Source organism: Pan paniscus, chromosome 18 (genome assembly GCF_029289425.2).
Source record: "Pan paniscus chromosome 18, NHGRI_mPanPan1-v2.0_pri, whole genome shotgun sequence".
Classification (NCBI taxonomy): Eukaryota; Metazoa; Chordata; class Mammalia; order Primates; family Hominidae; genus Pan; species Pan paniscus.
The window spans coordinates 67,903,929-67,925,351 of NC_073267.2; the positions used below are offsets into that span (position 1 = coordinate 67,903,929).

At 49.0% G+C, this 21,423-nt stretch overlaps 1 protein-coding gene and 1 long non-coding RNA gene across 16 annotated transcripts in view; one reads left to right on the plus strand and one right to left on the minus strand.

Moving 5' to 3' along the window:
* Positions 1 to 12,942: 12,942 nt before the first annotated feature.
* LOC129394080 (uncharacterized) lies at positions 12,943 to 20,563 on the minus strand. Of its 2 annotated transcripts, none has more exons than XR_008621275.2 (3): positions 20,429 to 20,563; positions 16,109 to 16,198; positions 12,943 to 14,504 (listed from the first exon to the last, which is right to left on the minus strand). It is a non-coding gene; the product is annotated as an uncharacterized LOC129394080 (long non-coding RNA). The 2 variants fall into 2 exon arrangements; XR_010110273.1 differs by having other exon boundaries at positions 16,109 to 16,195; positions 20,429 to 20,561.
* Positions 20,154 to 21,423, plus strand: part of NDRG4 (NDRG family member 4) — a 50,698-nt gene continuing 49,428 nt past the window's right edge. For 6 of the 14 annotated variants that reach the window (XM_063597615.1, XM_034940317.3, XM_057299966.2 and 3 more), the window contains exon 1: positions 20,154 to 20,285. Coding sequence is in view for 8 of the 14 variants with exons in the window: in XM_003823704.5 (XP_003823752.1) it covers positions 20,919 to 20,955 (37 nt within the window). In the remaining 6 variants the exon portion in view is untranslated. The other 8 variants (XM_034940311.4, XM_034940313.4, XM_008977357.5 and 5 more) reach the window with 5 other exon arrangements.

A 21,423-nucleotide genomic window follows, 5' to 3' on the forward strand; every position in this document is an offset into this window, starting at 1 on the left:
AATTAAACCTTAAATATTCTTCTAGGCTTAATTTTCAGTTGGCTGTGATATTCTAGGGAGTGAGGAGAGGGTGTGGGATAATACAGCACAGCTTTTTTCAATGATTTCTTTTCCCCAAGAGCTTCATAACCTTTGAAGTTCAATCCCAGCTTTGCCATTTTTTAGCCTTAGGACTTTGGATAAGTCCCTAATGTTCTCAACCCTGGATTTTCTCACTTGTACAATGAGGCCAATGATAGTTCTGACCACCCAGGGCTGTTGTGTTCATTCAAGGACATGCTGCAGGCAAGAGAACCAGCTAGAAACTGTTGAGTGCTGCGAGCCAGAGCTATATGAGTCTTATCTCCGAAGTTGGCCCTGTTGTTAATCCCACTTCGCTGATGGGCAAACCAAAGCACAAAGATGGATTCATTTGCACTGGGTGCAGAGACAGAGCAGGATTTGAACCAGGCAGGATGTCTGAACCCACAGCCTCATGATTAATCGCTAGGCTGAGCTGCCTCATGTCAAAGATCTCTCCTTTTACAGATTGGGGAGCTCAGATAAGGGCTGAGACTTTCTCAAGGTCTAATAAGGACTAGGACAAAAGCTAGTTTTTTACCAGACCTGGAAGCCAGAGAGGGGGTTTGATGGTCAATGGTGAGCAGACCAATTCTCTGTCCCTTCAGAGTGGACACATAATTGCAGCTTGATGACTCAGGTGAATGCTCATGTCTCTCCAGAATGAGGACATCCTGACATAGCCACCTGTGTAGCTCTGAGGCTCACCCAGGGTGGGGGGAGGATAGATGCCTCCCGCTGTGGTTTGGATGCATCCCCCAAAAGTTCATGTGTTGAAAACTTAATTGCCAATGTAATAATATTAAGAGGTGGGGCTTTAGGAGGGGATTGGGTCATGAGGGTGGAGCCCACATGAATCATGAATAGATTAATGCCCTTATTGCAGGAGTGAGTTAATTCTCCCAAGAGTGGATTGTTGTAAAATGAGCCTGGCTAGCTCTTGCAGGTTCTTTCACACATGCTCTCTTGCCCTTCACTTTTCTGTCATGTTATGATGCAGTACCAAAGCCCTCACCAGAAGTTGCCATCACACCCTTAGATTTCCCAACCTCCAGAACCATGAGCTAAATAAACCTCTATTCTTTATAAATTACTCAGTCTGTGATATTTAGTTATAGCAACAGAAAATTGGCTAAGACACCACCTAAATGCCTGACCCAGAAGTCCCTGTGCTCTTGGATCTGGCTCAAACCAAGAGGGACATACAAAGTGGAATATATGGCCTAGGCACTGTGGTTCACGCCTGTCACCCAACACTTTGGGAGGCTGAAGTGGGAGGATCATTTGAGACCAGGTGTTTAAGACCAGCCTGGGCAATATAGTGAGACCATATCTCTACAAAAAATTTAAAAATTAGTTGGTATGGTGGCACATACCTGTAGTCCCAGCTACTCAGGAAGCTGAGATGGGAGGACTGCTTGAGCTTAGGAGGTTGAGGTTGCACTGAGCCATGATTGCGCCATTGCATTGCAGCAATAGAGAGAGACCCTGTCTAGAAAAAAAAAGTGGAATATATGGATCAAAGGATTAATCATAAAATGTAAAAGGCTTTAAAAACTTAAAAGGCTCTTTATTCAGCACAGTGGCTCACGCCTGTAATCCCAGCACTTTGGAAGGCCAAGGCAGGCAGATCACTTGAGCCCAGGAGTTCAAGACCAGCCTAGCCAACATAGTGAAACCCTGTTTCTGCCAAAAAATACAAAAATTGGCCGGGTATGGGGGTGTGTTCCTGTAGTCCCAGCTACTTGGGAGGCTGAGGAGGGAGAATTGCTTGATCCCAGGAGGCTGAGGCTGCAGTGAGCCAAGTTCATGCCACTGCACTCCAGCTTAGATGACAGAGTGAGACCCTGTCTCAAGCAATCCAGTAAAAAATGAGGAAAATATTTGAACAAAGGACTCACAAAAGAAGATCTATGAATAGCAAATATAGACAAGAGTTCAACATCATTACTCATCAGGGAAAGGCACATTTAAACCATAATAAAAAACTATGTTACTTTCACCAGAAAAGCTAAATTAAAAAGACGGACAGGCCAGGCACATTGTCTCATGCCTGTAATCCCAACACTTTGGGAGGCCGAGGCAGGGGGACCACAAAGTCAGGAGTTCGAGACCAGCCTGGCCAAAATGGTGAAACCCCGTCTCTACTAAAAATACAAAAAAAAACTATCCAGGTGTGGTGGCGCACGCCTGTAGTCCCAGCTACTCAGGGGGCTGAGGTAGGAGAATGCTTGAACCCAGGAGGTGGAGGTTGCAGTGAGCCGAGTTTGCGCCACTGCACTCCAGCCTGGGCAATAGAGGGAGACTCCATCTCAAAAAAAAAAAAAAAAAGCCTGACAAGACAAAATGTTAGCAAGGACGTGGAGCTACTGGAAATCTCAGAACTCATTTATGGGAATGGAAAATGGTTCAATCACTTGGGAGAAAGTTGTGGTGGTATTTTATAAAACTAATTACAGGTTGGGCATGGTGGCTCATGCCTATAATCCCAACACTTTGGGAGGCTGAGGCAGGAGGATTACTTGAGCCCAGGAATTTGAGACCAGTCTGGGCAACATAGGGAGACCCTGTCTCTAGAAAAATATGAAAATTAGCCAGGAGTGGTGGTGCACACCTGTAGTCCCAGCTACTTGAGAGGCTGAGGTGGGAGGATTGCTTCAGACTGGAAGGTCGATGCTGCAGTGAGCCAGGATCACTCCAGCCTGGGTGACAAAGCGAGACCCTGTCTCAAAACAAAACAAAACTAAACTAATTATACCTTATGACCCAGAAATTCCTCTTAGCTAATTAGTCAATAAGAATTAAAACATATGCTCACCAAAGAAAATTGTACACGAATGTTCATAGCAGCTTTATTATAATAAGAAAAAACTGGAAATTGCCCAGGTGTTCATTAACAAGAGTATGGATAAACAAACTGTGATCTAGCCATACAATGGAATACCACTCAGCAATAAAAAAGGACCAGGCCAGGCGCGGTGGCTCATGCCTGTAATCCCAGCACTTTGGGAGGCTGAGGTGGGCGGATCATGAGGTCGGGATATAGAGACCATCCTGGCTAACATGGTGAAACTCCGTCTCTACTAAAAATACAAAAAAAAAAAAAAAAAAAAAATAGCCAGGTGTGATGGCAGGCACCTGTAGTCCCAGCTACTTGGGAGGCTGAGACAGGAGAATGGTGTGAACCCGGGAGGCAGAGCTTGCAGTGAGCCGAGTTCACGCCACTGCACTCCAGCCTGGGCAACAGAGCGAGACTCCATCTCAAAAAAAAAAAAAAGGAACAGCCAGCGATATACAAAACAACATGGAAGAATCTCATCAACATTACATTAAGTGAAAAAAGCCAAACAAAAAAGTATATTCCATTTGTATGACATTCTAGGATAGGCTAAATAACATACAGGACAATTCCCAACAAGCAGTAATCATTTGGGCCACAATGTCAATAGTGCTGAGGTTGAGAAACCTCAACTAAACTAATTTATGGTAGAAAAAACTAGAATAGTGGTTGTTGTCTCCGTGAAAGCAGAGATTGTCTGTGAATGGGCATGAAGGATGTTTTTCAGGTGATGGTAATGTCTCATATTTCAATATAAATTTTCGTTACACAGGTGTATGCATCTGTCAAAACTTAGCAAATGTATATTTAAGATTTTTGCATTTATTTGTAAAGTTCATATTAAAAGAAAAAAATGGGTACAATAACTGGTACATTATTTGAGTGATGAATACACTAAAAGCCAAGACATCACCACTGTACAAAATATATGTGTAACAGAATTGCAATTGTACCCTTAAATTTATAAAAGTAAAAAAAGAAAAAACTGAAAAAATAGTGAGCTTTAATGAATGACATGTGATAGGGGGATGGATGGATGGTTGGATAGCTAGATAGATCGATAGATAGATTGACCTAGTTCATAATTCTTTACATTAAATTCCCTCTGTCCAAATAACTGATGTGATTTCTGTCTCCCAGGTGGACCTTCATTGATGTATCCATTGAGCAGCCATTCTAGAAGGCAAATCTAATCATGCCATTCCCCTGCTTAAAACCTTTTAATAGTTCCCTATCTTCAAGTTAACCTCTTAGTCCATCATTCAAGGCTCCTAACCATCCAACCAACATCTACAAATGCATGCTATATACTCTAAATTGTAATCACAACCAGCAACTTGCTATTTCATGGACACAAGCTTTTCCTATCACCATCATCCCCAGGTAATTTTGCATATCTTCTTCCCTTTGCCCAGAATGTCTTCCCCACCTTCTCTACCTGGAAAACTCCTATTCTAAGTGTGAGTCACCTACTCTGTGAAGCCTTCCTTGACTTCTTCAGGCAGAGCAAAGATTGCCTCTTTTGGTCTTCCCCATTGCACTCCTAGAGCACTTGTCAAATTGTGTAACTGTTTGCATAACTGTCTCCCCCTAGACTAGGAGGTGCTCAATCCTGAGGCTCCATCCTCATTCCTTCTCGAATCCTTGAAGCCTAGAATACTGACTTGTATAGGGTGAAGCTCAATCCATGTTTGTTGAATGAAAAACACACAAACAGATCCACACTACAGTCCACTTGCAAATTTATGTAAGTCATGCCCGAGGGTAAACAAAAGTGATGTCTAAGATTTAACAAATGATAAAGTTTACATTTTAAAAGCTCAAGTTTCATTCTATTTTTAGAAATATATGAACATAATTAATAGCCATGGTCTTGTTTTCTCTTTTGGCATCGAGTTTTGCTCATTTTCACAGGGGTCTGCTTCTGGGAATGGCTTTAACAAGTTCATAAAAGCCAGACTCATCTGAGGCTTTGCCTAAAGGATAATATTTATCTTATTGAATTAACTTTATTTTTAATCACAATAAATGTTGGTTTGTTTTTTGTGGTTTTGTTGTTGTTGTTTTTTGAGAATCACGCAGGCTGAAGCGCAGTGGCGCGATCTGGGATCACTGTAACCTCCGCCTCCCGGGTTCAAGTGATTCTCCTGCCTCAGCCTCCTGAGTAGCTTGAATTACAGGCGCCCACCACAATGCCAGGCTAATTTTTTTGTATTTTTAGTAGAGATAGGGTTTCACCATTTTGGCCAGGCTGGTGTCAAACTCGTGACATCAAGTGATCTGCCTGCCTTGTCCTCCCAAAGTGCTGGGATTACAGGCTTGAGCTACTGCGCCCGCCTTAATCACAATAAATGTATTCTTATTTTATTATTAAAATTATACACACTTTGGAAACTACAGTGGAAAATAAAACAGATAAGTATAAAGAAGAAACTAAAAATTCCCTTAAAATCCACCACCTGGATATAACCACTCTTAGCATTTGGTGAACCAAATGCACCAGTAGGAGCTCAAGCTGCTTCTTTCTGCCATGATCTGGTAGGTTATATTTTTCAGGGTTTCAGACTGGCTCTCTTATGTCCTGGCTGACTGCTGAGCCTCAGCATACAGAGAGCCAAGGCCTTGCCCTTGGTAAATAGACACCCCAGTCATAAATCACAGGTCTCCGCTCTGAAATCCATCGGGCTTGTGTGAGCATGAGTTCAAAGAAGAAAACAATGATCAGATAATATCTGCTGAGTAATCAGTCCAATGACAAGTTTAAAAAACACACTCATATTTGAAAAACAGGATTATTGAATTAGCAAAAGGGAACATATTAGACAGCAGGGCTGAGTTTCCAAATGTCTTTTTGAAATAATTAACTCCGGGCAGTAGGGATGGAGTACATTCATTGCAAATGGGAACGGCTGCAGGACTGCTAGCTAGAAGGCAGCCCTGGGGAAGGGGTGTACAGAAGAGGGCTTGGGTGAGGGGCTATCCTATGAAACCAGGCATTTCTACTAATATGAAAAGGCTCTCGGCAGAGTGGTTAAAGGTGTGGGCTTAGAGATCCAGGCTCGAGTCTTTGCTCCACCACTGACCAGCTGAGTTAAGACTGTCAGCAAGTTAAGTTTTAACTTCCTCAAGCCTTGGTTTTCTCATCTGTAAAATGGGAATAATCTAAATTCCTACTTGATAGGATTGTAGTGACAACTATATAGAACTTTTCAGATGGATTCGCAGTCCATGGTGAGCCCTCGAGACTTGCTGATGATGATTGTGCTTGTTCCTATGAAGAATGAGATGGAAGAAGGGCAGGTGTGTGTTCACAAGGGGCACAGTTGATTCTGGATTAAGAGGGCATTGAATGTGGTGAAGGTCACTGAAATCACTTGAGACCTTAGACTCTTGCTGATTCACTATAGGAAAGAAATCACACAATGAGATTTAAAGCAGATGAAGCCAGCCTCCAGAATCTCTTAAGAAAAAATAAAAGGCAGCGGTGTGTGGGTGGGGGAGTGCTCCTGGTAAACCAGTTAGCTATTGCTGCAAGACTATTCTCCTCCTCTGCCTCCTATTTACCAGGCATCCACTAGCCCAACAAGGCACAGGATGCAATGACGAAATGCTGGCACTTGGGGCTTGTGGCTTCCTGGACACCAATCACACTGTTATCTAAGTTGTCTCATCGCCCTAACAGCAGACTTTTCAAGTTGTGCTCCCGAGACTGGGGAAGACTTTGATGTAGATCCAGCATCACTTACCTGTGCCTCCAGGATGAGGCATCTGCAGAACCAACGTCAATTGACCTGGATCCAAGAACAGTTATGGTGATTGGAAATTGATCAAAATACAGAGATCAACGATGCTCAATAGGAGGAAGAGAGAGACGGCGAGGTCTGGGAAAGCTCCTTCCTTTAATTCTCAGGGTCTTAGGATGGAGGAGAAGGAGCCTGGAGACAGGACTCTGGAAGTCTAGAACTCTTCCCAGGGGTATCTGGACAATCCCCAACAGAGCACTTGGTCTCTAATTTCTCACAGTGGCCACCTGCTTTGGACTCACTCAGGAAACTTATTAAGGATACAGATGCTTTGGTGCCCTTGTCCCCAACCAACCAGGGTCCCAGGGTCAGGACTCAGGGGTTTTGTGAGTCACAAGGTCTCCAGATGATTCTGAGACTTTCAACCAGGGGCTTTAAAGTAGGGAGGAGAAACCAAGATGCCTGTCCTTCGGCTTTATGTGCTAACACTTGCCAAATGCCTTCAAATCTGAGGAAATGGGAGGGAAGAGTTCAAGAAGGGAAAACTTCGGCAATGACCTGGGGTTTTCACTTTTATTTTCTAGAATTCCATAATGTTAGCCATGGCTTTAAGCAACTGCTCAATTCAGCTATTGCCCATTTTATAGACATGGAAACTGAGGTGAAGATGACCAAACTCCTGCCTAAAGCCCAACAAATTCTGCCTGTGGAACCCTGGGCTTCTCCTCTCCTCCTAGTGTTCTTTCTTCCACAAGTTTGTGATCCAAACGCATGCATCGTCAAAAGCTCATTTTCAGTGTTTGCTGTCCCTCAGGCTCTGTGCTGAATGCGTTCTATGCACTCTCATTTAATCTTCATCATGATTCAATGATATAAAGAGAAGGAAAATAATGCTCAGAGAGATTCAGCAATTTGCTCAACGTCACACAGCTCCAAAGCTGTGGGATCCCAGGGTTCCCAGGGGCCCTGCTCCCAACCTTAACTCTAGATCTAAGCACCTCTTCCCACCCCCCTGGGTGACAGGGAAGAAGAAAATGACCCTTGCTGGTTACACTTTCAGTTATGAGACCCAGAAGAGGCAATGCAAATGGGTTCAACCATGAGTGCTTAAACAACCCCTCCCACATACAACACACACACACCCTCCTCTCAAGACACACATACACACACATGCACACACACCATCCACACCCTCTATGCCACCCCTGCACATGTCAGGGTGAGGGCACGGCAAGCTTGGAATTCACCACTACCCTTGCTTTGCTCAGCAAGTCGGGAGCCTGCTGAATATGTCAGCTGGCTTGGCAAAGAGGAATCTGTGCTCACAAGGTGGTTCTGGTGGGTGGGACAGGGGACAGGCTGTGCCACACACCAGGAGCCTGCAGAGACCCAAAGAGGGAGCAGCTGGAGAGGAGAGCAGAGAGTGGGGCTGGCAGGGGGTTGGTGGGGGCACCACCGATCTTCTCCAGGGGACACTGAGGTCACAGCTCTGGCAGGCAGCATCTGGACGCCTGCAGGAGGTGGGTAATGGCCCATAAATAATGCACCAGGACAAGACGGGGGCAGCCGGTGGGAGTGGGCGACTCTGGACTTGGAGGCAGGAGACCCCAGAAGGAATCCCACCCTCATCTTGGATGGTGGATGGGTGGGTGTCTCCCTCTCTGGGCTCTGTTTCCCAAAATGTGAGCCAAGGGCACTCATCATCATAACCAGCCACTGTGAGGATGACAAGAGAAAACAGGAGAATGTGTCATAAACAGAAAGGCCTGATCCAAATGGGAGATGGTATTGTAGGGGAGGAAGAAAAGATTTCTTTTCCTTCCATCCTCCTAGATTTTCTGGCTGGGGTCCTGTAAACAAGGCTGACAAAAGACAGATTAACAAGAAAAAAAACCAGCAGAAGTTTATTAATATGTGCATCATGCATACACATGGAAATACTCAGGGATGAGTAACTCAAGAGAGTGGCTAGAACTTGGGCTTATACAGCCTCTTGACAAAAGAACAATAAATTATTAGAGAAGTGACAAGACAAAGTGAAAGGATTTAGAGCTTCTAGGGAGGCAAGCTGTGGGAGGGTAAATGTATGGAGAAGCTAAGGGAAGATAGGGTGGGTGAGTCAGGTTTGTTTTGTAGATTCCTCTGGTGCCCTCTCTGGGCTAAAGGTCCAAAGTTGTCTATGTTGATTAACTTCTGTTCTTCCTGGCAGAGAGTGAAGAAGAGCTACTTTTACAAATTTATATCCTGCTTTTAGGCAAATAGGGGGAGGCCAGAGAGTTTTTCTTGTATCTGCTTCTTCTCAGTTGACTTCAGTTCAAAATAACCAATGTGCTAAAATGGCATATTTTGGTACTCTAATTATTAAATGTTTGTACTATTATACTATTACATTAACAGATATATAATTATGATATAATTATTATTCCATCTAGAGAGGCAGTAAAGCATAGTAGTTAAGAGACTCACAGCTGAGCGTGGTGGCTCAGGCCTGTAATCTCAGTACTCTTGGAGGCTGAGGTGGGAGGATGGCTTGAGCCCAGGAGGTTGAGGCTGCAATGAACCATGATTGCACCACTGCACTCCAGCATGGGTGACAGTAGGAGATCCTGTCTCAAAAAAAGAAAAAGAAAAAGAACAGAGACCCTGGGCCCACAGTGCCTTTGTTCAGACCCAATTACTGGCTATGCGAGTGGGCAAGTGACTTCCTTTCTAGGCCTCAGTTTCCTAATCTGTAAACTGGGGACAATGATGGGAGCCATCACACGGGGCTGTTATGAGGACTGAATGGGTTAAGGATGTGCCACTCTTGGAACAGTGTCTGGCATGGTGGAGGAGTACACGAGGGCTGGCTGTTCTTTCCTCTGGCAGGCAGGCAACATCATGTTGCCTACATAATGGGCTGTTGGGCTGATGTTGTGGGGGGCTTAGGATCCTGTCTGGCAGAGGGTCTAGACTCAATGCATGGTGGCCCTAATGATTATGCAGGGACCCCAGGCCTGAGGCCATAGGTGGTCCCAGGATGCTGACATCTACCTGTCCAGCATCACTACTCACTCATTAGCCTGTGACTCCCTTCCCTAGAAGGCCCCTGGTGTCACTCTCTGTGATCCATCCAGCCCAACCTGCTGAGCCAGTGGTTCTGTCTCAGAACCAAATTCTGACCCACATTGAGACCTCCCAGTTAGACCCCAAAATATAAATTTTTTAAAAGCACTTTTTTGTTATGCATCTTTCCTGATAGTAAGTGGGTGCTTATAGCAATACTCCAATGCAATTCAACCATCATATGATAAGTGACCACTAAGGGTCAGATGTGATTCTTGACATCAGGGATAGGGCATTATATTCACTTTTTTTGTGGAAGCTGTCAAAAATCACATTTGTGGGCCAGCTGTGGTGGCTCATGCCTGTAGTCCCAGCATATTGGGAGGCAGAGGCGGGTGGATCACCTGAGGTCAGGAGTTCAAGACCAGCCTGACTAACATGGTGAACCCTCGTCTCTACTAAATACAAAAAAAATTAGCAGGGCATGGTGGTGCATGCCTGCAATCCCAGCCACTTGGGATGCTGAGGCAGGAAAATTGCTTGATCCCAGGAGGCGGAGGTTGCAGTGAGCCAAGATTGCCCCATTGCACTCCAGCCTGGGCAATGGAGCAAAACTCCATTAAAAAAAAAAAAAATCACATTTGTGGCTTAAAACAACACAAATATATTTGCTTACAGTTCTGGAGGTCCTCAGTCTGAAATGGGTCTCTCTGGGCTGAAATCAAGATGTCGGCAGGGCTGCCCTTCTTTTGGCAGCTGTAGGGGAGAATCCCCTTCCTTCCCTTTTCCAGCTTCTAGAGGCTGCATGCTTTCCTTGGCTTTGTGGCCCTTTCTCTATCTTCAAATCCAGCAACACTGTCAAGCCACATCCTTCTCACACTGCCATTTCTTTGGTTCCCTCCTGCCTCCCTCTTCCACTTTTGATGACCCCCGTGATTACTTTGGACCCACCTAGATAATCCAGGATCATGTCCCTATTTTAAAGTCAGCTGATTAGCAACTTTCATTCCATCTGCAACCTTCCTTTCCCTCTGCCAAGTAACATAACATATTCAGAGGTTCCAGGGATTAGGATTTGGGGGGGTGGGGGTTATTCTGCCCACCACAGGTACTAATATTTGTTTGTTGTCCGTGGTCCATGGTATTCCCAGCTTGCATTGCCACTTTACAAACATTCATCTACTCATTCATTCATTCATTCATTCATTCAGCAAGGACTGGTGGAGGGCTCCCATCTACTAAGTATCTGGGGCTAAACAGTGATCAAGCTTCCTTGCCCTCAGGAAGCTCATCGTTCAGGGCACAGATGAAATTGCACACAGACAACCACTGTATGGAGTGAGGGAGGGTTGTTGAGCCACTTGCTTCACTTCTGTGTATCTGTTTCTTCATCTGTAAAATCAGAAAAATAAAGCTACAGCTAGCTCTCTAAATGTTGAGTGAGTCAAAGGAGATAACATATGTAGGTAATGCCCTCTGCATTATCCCTGGCACAATAAATGGCAGATTATTATTACAACAAAGCATGGGGCTCAAAGGGGGCCCAGAGGAGGTGAGTCAGGGAATTTAGGGGTTAGTTGAGGTCTAAATGGACACTCCAGAGATAAATGGGATTAGCCAGGGGAGGTGTAGAAAATGGAAGGAAGAGGTCTCCAGACAGAGAGAATGCACATGCAAAGACCCCACGGTGAACAAGCCCCTCAGTCCTCACAACCCCAAAGCCCCACCAGCTCTCTTCTTGTCATGTGCATGAATTGTGCTCCCTCCCCAGAAGTCTTGAAGCCCCAGGACCCCCCTGACTTCTCAGCACCCAGTTCCAAGGCAGCTGGATGTGTCACAGCACCTACTGCACTCATCACAAGGATTCTCTTTGCCCCCACGCTTTGCACCTGAAACTACGTGATTCATCGTCCTCACAGCTACTAATCAATGGATTCAAACTGGGCACCAGGCCCTAGGCTGTTACCCACTCACTAATTCCTCAAAGCTTTATCATTAGACCCACTTGAGAAACAAAGAGATCTGCGAGGTTAGGTTACTTGCTCAAGGTCACCCAGGTGGTGGATGGTGGTGTCTGTCTCCAAGCCATGAAGCCTGCACAGGCCAGCAGCCTAGGACTTTAATGCTCAGCTCTATGCATGGAGGATATATGGTGAGGAAAGTGGGGTGAGTTGGGACCTTAGAAAAATAGCTGTTCTGGCCAGGCACAGAGGCTCATGCCTGTAATCCCACTACTTTGGGAGGCTGAGACAGGAGAACTGCTTGAGTCCAGGAGTTTGAGACCAGCCTGAGCAACATGCGGAAACCCTATCTCCACAAAAAATACAAGAACTAGCCAGGTGTGGTGACATGCACCTGTAGTCCCAGCAACTCAGGAGGCTGAGGTGGGAAGATCGATTGAGCCTAGGAGGTTGAGGCTACCGTGAGCTATGATCACACCACTGCACTCCAGCCTGAACAATGGAATGAGACCCTGTCTCAAAAAGAAAAAAAAAAAGAATAGCTGTTCTATCCTAGAGTCACAGAGTCAGCCTAGTAGGGACCAGAGCCTGGGGCAAGGGGCAGGGCAGAGGCCAGAGTACTTGCTAAAAAAGAACAGACTCCCTTCTTTGCCAGAATAAGTTGTAATAGTAATGAGTTCCAAGAAAAGAAAGGACAAACAGGCTTAGATGCTTAAGGGAGGAGGGTTCCATACCGTGCCCTCCCATCCTCAGCAGGGCCTGGTCCTGCCCAAGAGTAGGGACATCTGACTCAGAACCAGCACAGGAGCAGAGGGAAGGCTGAGCCTCTCAGGTCATCCCTTCCTTGACTGGAGACAAAGCTGTGCAGACAAACAAGAAAAAAAGCCCATGTTGGGTTCATGGTGTACACTTGTGGCTTCTGGTCCCTTCATTTTCATAGTCAGCGACATCAAGCCAACTGTTTTCTCTTGGAGAGTACAGACCTCCACCCACACTGTCATAATGTCCAAACTACCTTCTTGGCATTAAATCTTTCTTTTATGAAATCATGGTGAGAACAGATGATTTCTGCGTGTATTAGGTAAAATAAATGATTGGCATCTGAACAGTGAAGAGTTAGCTCAGCGGGCTGGTATTGCTCAAACCCTGCACATTCCAAAGAAGGGGCTGGCCCTTGAATCCTTCTGGGAGATAACCTCAGCCCTTGTAGCATCCTGTTTGATAACAATGTTTTTGTACGTCTGGGGCCTCCTGGCACACTGTATCAGTTTGACCAGAGTTTATGCTAACAATGTAACTTGTGATGAATGCCTGTTTTTATTTGTCTGACACCACTGTGTCCGTTTGATCTCTGGGGGCCTGGAGACTGGTGGCTAAGGTTGGTCACATGGGTGATGCATACTTACATGACTGACCTCAATAAAAACCCTGGATGCTAAGGCTTGGGTGAGCTTCCCTGGTTGGTAACACCTTGCATATGTCGTCATACATTGTTGCTGGAAGAATTAGTGTGTTCCCAGGTGAATCCACTAGGAAGGGACACCTGTAAGCATGCACCTGATATCCCCAGGACTTTGTTTTTGTACCTTTTCTTTTTACTGATTTTGATCTGTATCCTTACACCACAATAAGTGATAAATACAAGTACAATGGCTTTTCTGAGTTCTGTGAGTCCTAGCAAATCATAAAGCCTGAGGGTGATCCTGGGGACTCTCAAGCCAGCATTCTAAGTTGGCTCCCCAGTTTCTGTTATTTGGAAACTTGATTGAAACCTCTGATTCAACCCAACCCTGTTGTCATGGTTCTCAGGACACTGGGGAAGCTGCAGCCCCTGAGAACGGAGAGTGCCCCTGGGTGGTGAGCCATAGAGCTGAGTCTGCCCCAGGTCTGGGGAGTGGCCCATGCCCAGCTCTGCGGGTGGCTTTAGCTCAGGCCCAAGATGAGGCTGGGCCAATGACAACCCAAGAAGGATGAGCCTGCCAAAAGGGGGCCCCTCTCCAGCTCTTCAGGAGAGATGTTTCTCTGGACATACGGGTTTTCCTAAGGAAAGAGAAGGCTTTGCCCAGCTCCAAAGAGCAAATCTCATCTTTTCGTCTGCTTTCTGCCAGATTCCTACCTGTCCTAGAAACTCCCTGGAGCCCACAAGGGAAACCGTGCCTCCCCTTTTTCCCCTTCGGATTCTCCCCTCCTGCAGAGAGCAGGGTAGGTCAGCCCCTCAAGCACACATTTGGGCTGCAGGAGCACTATGATGGAGGACAGCCTGGATGGTCACCCGCCACTCTCCATGAGGGGTGCTTTTCCCTAGACCAAGTCCCACCTTTCAAGGGAAACTGAGACAAGGAAACCTTAGCTCTGGTCCACGTGACAAAGTGTAGAGTTTAAAACAGAAGCTTCTGAAACTGAGGTCAAATAGTTCATTCCCCGGCCTGCCTCAATTTTTGTTTTGGTTGTTGTTTTATTTTGAAATGATTGTAGATGTACAGGAAGTTGCAAAAAAAAATAGTACAGAGAGGTCCAGTGTATCCTTCATTCAATTTCCCCCAACGATAACATCTTACATAACCATAACAAAGATCAGGCTGGGCACGGTGGCTCACGCCTGTAATCCCAGCACTTTGGGAGGCCGAGGTGGGTGGACTGCTTGAGGTCAGGAGTTCATGACCAGCCTGGCCAACATGGTGAAACCCTGTATCTACTAAAAATACAAAAATTAGCTGGATGTGGTGGTGCACATCTGTAGTCCTGGCTACTCCGGAGGCTGAGGCAGGAGGATCACTTGAACCTGGGAGGCGGAGGTTGTAGTGAGCCAGAATCAAGCCGCTGCACTCCAGCATGGGTGACAGAGGGAGACTCCATCTCAAAAACAAACAAACAGACAAACAATAAAAACACACACACACCATAATACAAGATCAAAACAAAACCTCAGGCTTTGAAATGAGGTGGAGGTTGTAGTGAACCAAGATCGTGCCATTGCACTCCATCCTGGGCAACAAGAGCAAAACTCCATCTAAAAAAAAAAAAAACAAAAAAACTAATACAATGTAAATGCTGTGTAAATAGTTGTTATGCTGTATTGTTTTTTATTTGCATTACTTTATAGTTACATTATTTTATTTTTTAATATTTTTGATTTGTGGTTGGTTGAATCCATGGATGTGGAACCCATGGACACAGAGGGCCACTGTATATATATGTGTGTGTGTGTGTGTGTGTATATGTGTGTGTGGTGTGTGTGTATGTGTGTATGTATATATATATAAAGCATTGAAGATCATACCCCCAAAATGTTAACACTGCCTATTGTTAGGCAGTGGAATTATTAGTGATTTTTATTTTCCCCCTGCATAAGGTTTATGCATTGAATATACATAACTATTATAATTTGTAAAAAATATTATCAGTTCCACCTCTTGCCTTGACTCAGCACCAGCTGGGTTTCCATGAGCCTGCTAAAGTTTCCAGGGGAAGTGGAGGGACATTTGCAAATGGCACTGGAGGGGGCTCTACTGTCCTCAGGAACCGAGGAGATAGTGGGGCGTCCAGAGTTACCAGGATAGCAAAGGGCTGGCCCTGCAGGGCGAAGGGCCCTTACATATCATGGGAGAAAGGGGATTGCAATAAAACCAGTGAGTCGTCCACGGTGGCCCAAGAGCAGGGAGCAGATAATCTGGTAACTGGTGAAATTCCAGAGCCAGGCTGAGGCCGGGAACTCTTCCCCACCCGCTTCCTCGTTCCAGCTTCCTCACCATCTGCTCATGCATACCCAGGCCTCTCCACCTCAATTCAGGAGCTCCTGTTGAGGGGCAGGGCTGCAATGTGCTTAGCTCTGTGCCTCCCTGAGCTCAGCACAGGGTCTGGCTGATCCAGTGTAGGATGGATGGATGGATGGATGGATGGATGGGCAGATGGATGGATGGATGTTCTCTCCCTTTCGTCCGCCTCCCATCTCCATCTGCTGATCTTCCACCTCTTGGGGGCTCAGATGCCTCTTCCTCCAGGAAGCCCTTGCTGAGTCCCCTAGGCCTCCACGGCACTCTATGGTAACATCAATTACTCATCTTAGTAGAGTCGGCCTGGTACTGAGATTATGGGACTCTGAGCTGGTTTCCATCAGTGCATGAACCTTAAAGTCAAGGTCAATGTCCTGATCAGCTCTGTTCTCCACTGAACCCCACAGCACCAAAAAGACGCTCAATCAATACTATGAAAGGAAAGAAAGGAGCCTCTCTTCTCTCCCTGAGTGTGGCTCAAGATTTGGAAGTAGGGAGTGTTACTGGGGAGGGGGAGACAGTTCCTATCTCCCCCACCCCTGCTAAGGGAAGAAGATTCATTGGCCCCAGGTTCATCATCTGCACCTCTGACTCCATCAGCTGGTTCTTTCTACTTGCTCCCAGTCATGGTCACGAGGGGATGGTGACTCAGCCCAATTCATCACCACAATGGAAAAACCCAGTCACCTGTCCTCCTGGCAGCAGGACTGGAGCTGCCTCTGTCTGTGGAAGGGCAGCAAGCCATACTGTTTTCAAGGTCCTTTTGTCTTTCACCTGCTGAAAAATCAAAAATTTAAAGAATGGAGGAGTACCACTGGTTTACATTTACAGTGTGGTATGAATCTCAACGACGAGGGATCGTTGAGATCCCTGTGTTCCCTCCACGCCAGGCTCCAAGTCAAATGTCCATGTGCATCATCTCACAACAGTTTCACAAGACCATTGTTATCTGAAGTGGTCACTGGTCACTCTTGGCCCCCAGCAGCTGACACACCCTTTCTACAAGGCAGAGCCCACCTCCCACTAGAGAAACTGAAAACATCTTTCCCCAACTTTGCTTACAGCTTTGCCAAAGTATATGACCTATGCTCCTCCAATCAGACATCCCATTCTATTTATTTATTTACCGAGACAGAGTCTTGTTCTGTCACCCAGGTTGAAGTGCAGTGGTGCAATCTCATCTCACTATAACCTCCGTCTCCCAGGTTCATGCGAGTCTCCTGCCTCAACCTCCTGAGTAGCTAGGACCACAGGCGTGTATCACCATGACTGGTTACTTTTTGTATTTTTTGTAGAGACGGGGTTTTGCCATGTTGCCCAGGCTGGTCTTGAACTCCTGGGCTCAAGCAATCTTCCTGCCTCAGCCTCCCAAAGGGCTGGGATTACAGGTGTGAGCCACTGCACCTGGGCATGTTCTGGTCTTGGTTGTTAATTAGAAACTAGTGGCACGAGGAAGCCAAGACCACACAGAATCCACTGTGGTGAGGACTGGGGAAGCAGCAGCTGAGGTCCTGATGGCAGTGCCCAGTGACCACGTCCAGGGGTGGCACTGGCTGCAGCTTCTGTGCCGGGGGATGGCAGTAGTGGTTTTAACATCAGGCCAACATAGCAGTGTCAGGCCTGGCACCTGATATTCCAAGAGATGCCCACCCTCCTTTTTTTTTTTCTTTTTCGAGACGGAAACTCACTCTTTTGCCCAGGCTGGAGTGCAGTGGCAGGATCTCGGCTCACTGCAACCTCTGCCTCCTGGGTTCAATCAATTCTCCTGCCTCAGCCTCCCAAGCAGCTGGGATTATAGGCGTGTGCCACCACACCTGGCTAATTTTTGTATTTTTGGTGAGGTTTCACCATGTCGGCCAGGCTGGTCTTGAACTCCTGACCTCAAGTGATCTGCCCGCCTCAGCCCCCCAAAGTGTTGGGATTACAGGGTGAGCCACCAGGCCAGGCCTATCCTCCTTTTAACAAAGCCTTTTTCTGCTTCAATTAGCCAGAGCAGGTCTCTATTTCTTGCAATTAAACACCCTGACTAGATATATCAGCCTGAGTTTACAGATGAGAAGTGAAGGCTCATTTGAGATCTTCAGAAAGGTTATCTCATCTCCAACCTGGGTGCAGGCCAGTGATCTTCTGCCCATTTTACAAGGCAGTGACTTAGGAAGCATGTTTCAAGTAATTAGGAGCAAGGCTGGGGGGACACTTTCTTAGAGGCCTCCTGTCCCAGGCAACAGCTTGGCTCTCTGCACTGTTCTGCTTTCCACTGTTAATCCAACCTGCTCCCAAACATCACGCCTCCTCCCCAGAGTGCTGAAGATGAAGAGAGCCCAGCGGCACAGGGGACCCAGAGCTTGCCCTTCTGCTGACTCAGCAGTGACTCCTCTGCCTGTCATGACTGATGTTTCCAGAAGGGTCAGGGCCTCCTCAAGCTACCTCTTCCCTATGCACCTTTGTTTGATGCAATAGCCCTGGGGACTCTCACGATTACGTTTCTTCTTCATCTATTGTCTCCACTTTTATTTATTTATTTACGTATTTTTTAGACTCTATCACCCAGGCTGGAGTGCAGCAGCGCGATCTCGGCTCACTGCAACGTCCGCCTCCTGGGTTCAAGTGATTCTCCTGCCTCAGCCTCCTGAGTAGCTAGGATTACAGGTATGTGCGCCACGCCCAGTTAATTTTTGTATTTTTAGTAGAGATGGGGTTTCACCATGTTGGCCAGGCTGGTCTTGAACTCCTGACCTCAGGTGATCCGCCCACCTCGGCCCCCAAAAGTGCTGGGATTACAGGCATGAGCCACCGGGCCCGGCCCTATTGTCTCCACTTTTAGGAGTTCAAATCCACAACCTGACTCACTGGAATGCTCACAGGAGTTCATGAACTGTCTGAGCTACATGGATAGTCTGCATGAGTTCAAGGCCACTGCAGACACCATGTCTCAGACAGGCGTGTCATAGTGTCAAAGCTCCTGTTAGGCAGCCTGCAGAACAGCCTAGGCCCCGTGAATTATGTCACTAGAACATCAACAATTAATTTTGTCCAATGACAAGGTCTGAAATGACTGAAAAGGGTAGGACTCAGGTAAGCCTGAAAGAATCTCTCATGCGATAATAACAATTTCATCATGAATAATAATAATGACCATGTATTGAACACTTAAACTTAAGTCATGCCTCTGGCACTATATTAAGCATTTTCTTTATATTCTGTTATTTAATCTTTACAGGAATCCTGAGGTCAGCATCATCCCAATTTCACAGAGTATGACATGAAGTCTCAGAGAGGGTAAGCAGCTTGCCAAACATTCCACAGCCAGGAAGCTGTAGGACCAGCCTGTGCTCCTAAGGACTGGCTCCTGGCTGCTATATATAGAACTAAGCCTGGTGGAGGTGTCAGAAATAGAGGTTCACTTCTGTCATCACCGACCTCCCTCCACACCTTTGCAAAGGAGGAAACTGAGAGGCAGGGATTTCCGCAAAGCAAGGAACCCAAATTGCTGCCTCCTGTGATTTATACACTGCACCCCAGGCTGTAGGGGTAACCCAAGGACAAAGCTGTAACCCAAGCGGGAACATATGCCCCATCTGGGGCCACCAAAATCTTACCAGCTTCCTCAGCTGGTGGATGGGTTAATTCACGGCCACAGCCCCCTGGAGCTGGGGGAAAGGAAAACCAGGGCCTCTCCGCAAACCAGCCCAGAGAGAGGTCTGCGGAAGGGCCCGGAAGCCTGCAGGCCCCTCTGCACCCCCAACCCCACCGCCATCCTGGACCTCCAAGATGACCTGGTCCAACAGAGTCCTGCATGGAAAAGACTGGAACCCAGGGAGGAGCAGAGCCCCGCCTAAGGTCACCGGCCGACCCTGAATAGAACCCGGTTCTCCAGGAGCCCTGTCTTGAGCTGTCTTGTCCAAATAAAAATTTTCAGGCCATCAGATTTCCGTACTCCCTGGAGTGGGACTTCATCTGGTACCAAAGGAGGGCTGGTGAGGGGAGTGGCAGGAGGGAGGAGTGCCTCGGGGCCCCGAGCAGGATGAGCCTGAGGAAGACACGGGTCCCCATGTTCCCTTTCCCGCTCAGATAATGGAGGTGAATTGAGGGGAGCAGAGACCTCCCCACCTTCAGGGTGGGACCCTGAGGGCCCAGGACACCTTTGCTAGGGGATGTCCCTCCTCACTCCTGCACAAGTTCCTCAAGGACACCCTCGGGCTCCGAAAACTGGGGGAGGGGGACGACGCCCCAATGGCCCCTGAGCCCCTGGTTCTTCCCGACCCTAAGGGCTTTTCTCCCTCGGTTCCCAGGCGGCGACGGCGGGTAGCGCGAAGCAGCAGGCGCAGGGGCGGTGGGATGGGGATGTCTCTGCAGGTCTAAGGTTCCCCCTGGGAGTCTAAACAAAGACTAGGGCAGCGCCGTCCCCTCCCCCGGGAACCCGACGCCGCGCGGCCACAGGGGGCCTGGAGGGGCGGGCAGGGCCTCGCAGCGCACCCAGCACAGTCCGCGCGGCGGAGCGGGTGAGAAGTGGGCGGGGGCGCGGATCGACCGGGGTGTCCCCCAGGCTCCGCGTCGCGGTCCCCGCTCGCCCTCCAGCCCGCCCACCGGGCACCCCAGCCGCGCAGGAGGCGGAAGCCACGCGCGAGGGACCGCGGTCCGTCCGGGACTAGCCCCAGGCCCGGCACCGCCCCGCGGGCCGAGCGCCCACACCCGCCAAACCCACGCGGGCACGCCCCCGCGGCGCACCGCCCCCAGTCCGGCCTCCGCCCCTGCAGCCGCGAGCACGCGGAGGGGCTCCCGGCTGCCCGCACCTGCACCCGCGCGTCGGCGGCGCCGAAGCCCCGCTCCCCGCCTGCGCGTCTCTCTCGTCCGCATCTCCGCGGTGAGTCGGCGGCGCCCTCGCCCCTGCGCCCAGGGCCAGCTTCTCTCGCCGCCGCGGCTGCTGCGCGCGTCCCCGCCCAACCCAGCCCAGCCCCGAGCACGACCCCAGCCCCACGCACGACCCTAGCCCCGCGAGTCCCGCACCGACTCGCTCCCGCCACATTTCGCCTCCGCGGGGGCGGCGCCCCCTCCTCCCCGCGGCTCCCGCTCTCCTTCCTCGCCTTCCCGGCCGCGCTGGGGAAACCCAGCCGCCGTCCGCGCCCCCCCACCGCGACGCCCGGAGGCGGCGGGGTCTCTTTGTTCGGGCGGCGGGCACGGGGGACCACCTCCCACGGTGTCACCGCACCCACCCCGCGCCCTTCCTCCGCCTCCTGGAGTTCACCCGGACCAGGTGGCGGCGGGTGCCTTTTTGGGGGTGCGCGGCCATGCAATTGGTGGATTTTTTTAAACCGTTTTGGAGGGGGGAGCGCGGCGTTGGGGGCGGGAGAGCGCTCCTAGCTGTGAGCTGCTCCTCCCGCTTCGCTCCGCGCTCTCCTGCCGCTGCGCTCCGGGTCTCCCGCGCTCCTCTCCCCGGCTCGGCCGAGCGCGCTGCCCCGACGCCGCCACCCAGAACCGGGCCGCGCCGGGCGCCGAGATGAAGGTGCTGGGACACCGGCTGGAGCTGCTCACAGGTACCGCCCGCCTGCCCCGCAGCCGGCCGCCACTTTCCGAGTTGGAGCGGACTCCGGGCGCGGCGGCCGGGGACTGGGGCGGCTTGGGTCTGAGCAGGAAGGGGTGCGGACCCCAACTAAGTCCTAGTTTTGTACTACCTGTTTGTGTGCGGAGCCCAGCCCCGGGAGAGGGCTTGAGGTTGTGGCGAGTCCCTGGCGCGGGCGTCCGGGCTGCGGGAGCACCGGTCAGGGGGCGGCCCCATGGGGTCTCTGACCAGCGGAGCTCGGATTAGGACCCTGAAAGCTAGCTCAGGGCTCCTGCCCTCCAATCAGTGTCGCTTGTCCCCTAAGAAAGGACCCGTGGGCTTCTGGCAGGACCCGCGCCATGGACCTCTTATTTCTGCCCCCTGCGACAATCTGAGCCGTCTTTCTCTGGGGGAGAAGTTTCTTGCTGGGAGTGGAGGCGAGGCCAAGTGGCCTGGGAAGTGG